Below are 6,052 nucleotides of genomic sequence, written 5' to 3'. Positions count from 1 at the left end.
AGTCCAATGCTTTTTTAATACGCGTGCACCATGTCCAATGCGTTTTAATACGCGTGCACCAAGTCCAATGCGTTTTTAATACGCGTGCACCACGTCCAATGCGTTTTTAATACGCGTGCACCAAGTCCAATGCTTTTTTAATACGCGTGCACCAAGTCCAATGCTTTTTTAGTACGCGTGCACCACGTCCAATGCTTTTTTAATACGCATGCACCATGTCCAATGCGTTCTTTGTTTTTTCTTATTGACCTGGAAGATTGCACCCTGCGCTTACAAAGTGCTTATCACGTCCTTATTACGTTCTTATGTCTTGAATTTATTTGTAAATGTGATGGAATTAGCGTGTTCTATATATAACATGCCTATTTGTTGTTCATTTCTAGTGTTGTTATAAAATGAAGGTATTGGGGAGTTAAATCCCAGTTTTATACATGATCGCTGTTCAGAGCCTGACGGGGCGTGGTAAGAACCTGATACAAATGTGTCTTAAGATGTGTTTAGCACCAAAAGAATGTATTAGCAACCGAACGAGGTCTTCTACAACCTGGCACTGACGTACCAGAGTCGTTATAAAGTGGTGAAGAGGAAGAACGCAATGACAACCTAGAGACAACGCGATGAGAACGCCATTCATTATTCACCTATCAGTGCTACGCTTGCACTACGTCAATCAAGTTCCTACTAGGTTTTAGTTACGTAGTCATTACGTCAATGCCGCCGTTTATACGTTCTTATTAAGTGCTTATTACGTCCTGATTCGACCACGTCCTCACTACGTATTTTATATGTTCAAAGTCCGCTCACGTCTTTCACGTCTATACCATACCACGTTCTTTTCGGTTTCTACTACATTCCTTCTACGTTGACAAAGTTCTGACTGCGTCCTACCGAATGTTTGAGGACGTAGTGGGCACGTGGCCTAGTGTGATGGGGGCATTAACACACCACTAGTTTAAAGGTAAACCTTGAACAGGTAAATTGTGGACCGTCACTATTATTTGTTTCTATTTTATAACATCGTTCTTAGAAATATTAGAACAACTACTAATGCCAGACTAAATTTTGACCCCATTTATACCTAATTGATTCTTAACAATGCAAAATAAAGACACTGGCCACAAATTCTCGAAACATCTTAATATGACACGTTCTTGGTTAAATTTTGTGAAATGAACTTTTTTTTTGCATTTTTTTTTGATACGAAGTGAAAAACGGCAAACCATGAAGAGGTTTAAGTTAAGTAAATTACGGCTGGTCATTCATTGTCTTTGAAGTCAACATTTTTTAATTGTCATATTTCTACAGTTTCGGTATCAAAGACTAAAGTATTAAGATTTAAGTGATTGTTAATATAATAAGTGTTATAAAATAAGATGCATTGCCGGGAAATTAATTTTGGTGCCAAAACATGAGCAAGACCCTTTGAATCCCTTAAAATAGGATCAAACTAAGCACTTTTTTATTGTTTTGTTCAACCGGTCTTTTTTAAGAGTCTTGCCAATGTTTAAGGAAATAATTTAAAATATTATCATTATATATGTGTTTAATTTCAAGTTTGAGGAAGTAGTTTGGCTGATTGAAATAAGATATGTTTACCTGTTACGCTGTTACGAGTTCTCCTTTTAATTTCGTATGCACACTACTATAGATATACGAGTCAAAACACAAACCAATTTTAACAGTGAGTGGCTTTATTTAAAAAAAAAGATAACTAATTTAGCTGACAATTATAAATTACATTATGTCGTTCTTTCTGTACTTGTAAGAAAAGCGTCTGGGCGATACGGGTCACTTTAAACGAAAGCAGAAACACAACGGTGGCTTGAGGATAGTTATGCGATTAAGGGCCTAAATTATATTCTTAGAAAAACGTTAGATAATATCTTATAAACCCTGACAAAAATTTATGAACTAGAAAACAATAACTTTAATTAAGTCTCAATTCTGAAATTGTATATGTGTTCACATCCTACCGCTTGATGTAATTTTGGACTTGATCAACTTTTATCATTCATTCTTATAATGTTTGCTCTTCGAGATACAAGTGTTAAGTAAGATTTTCAGTTTTAATAGTCTTGTTTCCTATATTTTGCAAAACAGCCACTGGATCTGACTCTGTGTCTTCACGCCATGTAGGTCTTCAGTGTCTCCGTAACATCTCCTTTGCAGTCTGGGCACGTGCTGATGTTCGGCGCGCAATCCCCACATGCCGCCCTATGACCACAGGGTATCAGCAACATGCAGGCTTGCCTCTCTCTACAGACCCTGCACTCCAACATGGCCCGTCGTCGCCGGTTGTCCTCTTTGAGTTCCGACATGGACATCTCTGAGGGTGCTGGTGTATAATATGGAATAAATGGAATATATGATATATTTGACAAATAAGCAACTTGCCTTATTAATAACATTGCCCAACCTCCCAGCGAAAAGGGTAAGAATCCTGTCTGTCATGTCCCATCGTGCTGGCCAGCCCATACCACGTGTGCTTCAATTATAATGGTAACGTTGATCTTACAAAGCCTCATACATACAATTAATGCAGCTTAAATCGTTCCAGGAATCGCCCCAATCATGAAAAAGTTGGTATGACGGACAACAGTAGAAGTCATTTTTTAAATAAACCTTAGGCAAACATAAAGCATGTAGAGTGTATCGTTCAATACATGTTTCGGTTTGTTTAAAAGCTGAGAAAAAAATATTTAAAAATAAATAAATTAAAAAGCGCAAAAGTGCTTCAAGAATATGAATGGTTTTGGTGCGAAATTGTTTGTTGATATCCAAACTACAGTGTTTTGTGACTTCGTCTTGATTTCCTTTATATTATGTTTATAACTAGGAAGTAGATCACATCTTTTTTTTTTAAAAATCGTACTTTAAAAGATAACGCCTTTGACATTGTACTGTCGAAGAACTATTCCGTTTGGATGCAAATTGATTTTGTATGAAACTTATGAATCTATTTTTTGGTGAAATTTGCTAAAGGTCTTAAAGGGGAACAATAAGGGTTGATGAAACAAAGAATTCATTATTGTGTTTAACTTATTTCACGTTAATGATCAGATAAAAAAAAATGCATACGATTTGTGTACAGATTAAACAAAACAGCCTTATAACGTGAGGTTTTCAAATATAAGCTGCGTGACCACAAATTCCCCAGTAAAAACAGCACCAAAATATCGCTCATATTAGTTTTATCATAAAATAAAACTTGCATCAACCAATATTGTGCCCCTTTAAAGCTGCACTCTCACAGATTTACCGTTTAAAACAACTCTTTTAGTTTTTGTTTTGGAATGAGCAAATGCTTGCGTCAATATCTGCAAACGAGTGATGAAATATTGTTGACAAAAGATCATATCGCAGATTTTCATATTTCCATTCCAAATTTAATGTTTTATGGCTTAAACCGTTACTAACGGTTTAAGAAAAATGGATTAAACATCACTTCTGAACTTAAATATAATAAACTGCAATCTATTTATTTTGTTAGCAGTCTTATATGACTGTTTTTTTCATGCATTTTTGCTTAATTTGGCTCGTTCCAAACAAAATAAAAAAGTTGTCAAAATATTTAATCTGTGAGAGTGCAGCTTTTTAACAATCCAAAACAGTTAGAAAAAATATTTGTTTTAAACTTGCAAATATTTTTTTTCAAAACTAATATAAATGATAAGTGAGAGTCTCGGTACTTTCAATGTTTGCCTTCCCCAGCGAATTGTGTATTAGTTCAGGTAAATGGTTACAAAAAATGGAAACCCACGTAACTCATCAAATGTTTTGTTGTAGCTAATAGCAATATATTTTCACATTGTCCCATTCTATATCAGACAATCTCGCTGAATGTTACACATTGGCCGCCAAAGCTCGTATTGCCTGGTCATTGAATTACATAAGTCTAGTTGAAGCTCCAATTTGAAACATAAGATGTGTAATGTATTCTGAATATACAACCATCTCTATCACATTACAAAGAATCAACTTAAACGCATATTTTACATATCGTATTACCATGTCAAAATGCAAATACATGTACATGCTACTTGCACAATGACAGTTATTGATAAAAAACATAAGGAAATACAAATTTGAAGATGGTAAAACATCCGACGGACTTGGATAGTCATGGCATGCATTATTGTATTGTTCCCCGTGGTAAAACTACTCGATTGTTCTTCCCATTTCTTGAATGGAAATTTTGCCCCAGCGATATTTGGGGTGATCCTTACTTTATATTTGTATATCAAATTAATTATGCAGTCATTGAAATGCATAGGTTTCAGTATAAGTCAGAGATTTTTCAAGTTATTTTATTTAATTAAATGAAAACATTCTGCTCACCAACTCTGACTGACACCGCCGCCTATATTGGAGTATAGAAATTAAAATGGCACAGACCTTTTTCAACACTTCTCGGAGACGTCCTTGCCGCTGATGACGATTCTGCGTTCTTTAAAAATAAAATGCAATATATTATACATAAAGAGATTGTCTAAAATTAATTGAATAGCAACACAAGTAGCAGAAACATATTAAATATTAAGGTGTATGTGTATATCAAACGTATGTGCCGTTCGCGTGTTGGAGAAATGTAGTTTTCAGTGTATTTATCACAGTCTTGCAGTAATTGTAAAAGGTCTTAGGTTTTAACTTTTTTTTACTTCCGCCTGATGCAGCTATTACATTCAATGAAAACCAACAAAACAATACACTTGTAATGCATTTAATGTGATTGTGATCTTGAATTTACAAGTATAATTAATTTGCACGGGAAACTTGTAGATTACAAGAAGAATGTAGTGGTACGTCAAACATAATCTTTCGTACCATGACAGTTTCGTACCAAGAAATATTGTGAACGTTTCGTACCCACCGTATCAATATCGTATGGAAAAATACCTACTTTTAGGAATATTTACTTTGGACGTTCCGTAGCCACTGTGATATTGACTTTTCGTTAAAATTAGTATATGTTAATGAAGTTAGTATTGGAACTATTTATCAACCCTGAACATATTCTCTAATTAAGTCTGTCTATCCAGGTTAAATGACAAAGGTAAAGTGTCAGCTTGCAAACCGGCCCCAGCAGTACTTTGATAGTTGCTGATGTTGTGTTTTATTAATACTCACATTGGTCAGGAAGGGACAGAGATTCGACATCTGTTCATGCACTGCCCACGGGTCATCATCTTCAGCCAGGTACCGAAGAGAGGTGCCGCATGAATAACACTTCACAATGTCGTGGTAGCCTTAAAATAAAAGATCTAATATCCATATATCAAGTCATGCATGGGCAAAACTGATTGAAATCGTTGATGTTTGAAATTGAAATGTTTGAAGCATAAAAATACATATACATTTTTTCGGTCTATTTTTAGATCAATATCGAATATCCTGATAGACATGCCAACAATTGTTGTGTTCATTGTACATGTAAACGTTACGCATGTATTTAATTAAGTATGATTCAATGACAGGTCTTCATCAATTTGATATGAAGAATGTATATATCAAATGTTACTGTAACAGCTTGATGTAACTGGCCGAAATGAATGCTGTACATATAAAAAGAGAAAGTTGGAAAGTATGTCAAATGTTTAACAAATTATTGCTGTAGTTTTATCAAAAGTAAGAACACTTGATTTTCATATAGTTACCTATAGAGTAGAACCCCGCCTTCGCCAATTTAGTTGGCGATGTTTTGTACTGCCAGTTGTCGAAGGTATTCATTCTGTCCGAAATACTGTCCATTTTTGAAAGTTTACGTTTGAATATTTTTACTTCCTGATGTCATTCCTAAACATGTTAAATACGTGTGTCTATATTTAGTGACAGGTCATTATGGGATCCCTCAACATAATGTTAATAGCACACACGCAAAGTGTAAAACGATTCATTCATTAAACGGTTAAAGGTTAGTTTAGATTGTATTCAAAATGTTATTGACTAAGAAGATAGCATTCTGTATGCTTTAAAAATTAATATATATTATCAGAGGAAATTCCGACGTTAACATAGTCGCAAAATATGACATTCGAAATATTACTTTGCTTGA

General features: G+C 34.6%; 1 protein-coding gene across 1 annotated transcript; it reads right to left on the bottom strand.

Moving 5' to 3' along the window:
- Window positions 1–1,670: 1,670 nt before the first annotated feature.
- Window positions 1,671–5,813, bottom strand: LOC128238677 (baculoviral IAP repeat-containing protein 7-A-like). The gene is made up of 4 exons (XM_052954815.1): window positions 5,655–5,813; window positions 5,128–5,246; window positions 4,396–4,447; window positions 1,671–2,335 (listed from the first exon to the last, which is right to left on the bottom strand). Exons 1-4 carry the CDS (start codon window positions 5,746–5,748, stop codon window positions 2,124–2,126), a joined length of 477 nt encoding a protein of 158 aa, XP_052810775.1. The 5' UTR covers window positions 5,749–5,813; the 3' UTR covers window positions 1,671–2,123.
- Between the last annotated feature and the right edge of the window lie 239 nt (window positions 5,814–6,052).

This window comes from Mya arenaria, chromosome 6 (assembly GCF_026914265.1).
Source record: "Mya arenaria isolate MELC-2E11 chromosome 6, ASM2691426v1".
NCBI lineage: Eukaryota > Metazoa > Mollusca > Bivalvia > Myida > Myidae > Mya > Mya arenaria.
This window is presented reverse-complemented; position numbering and strand designations above follow the sequence as displayed.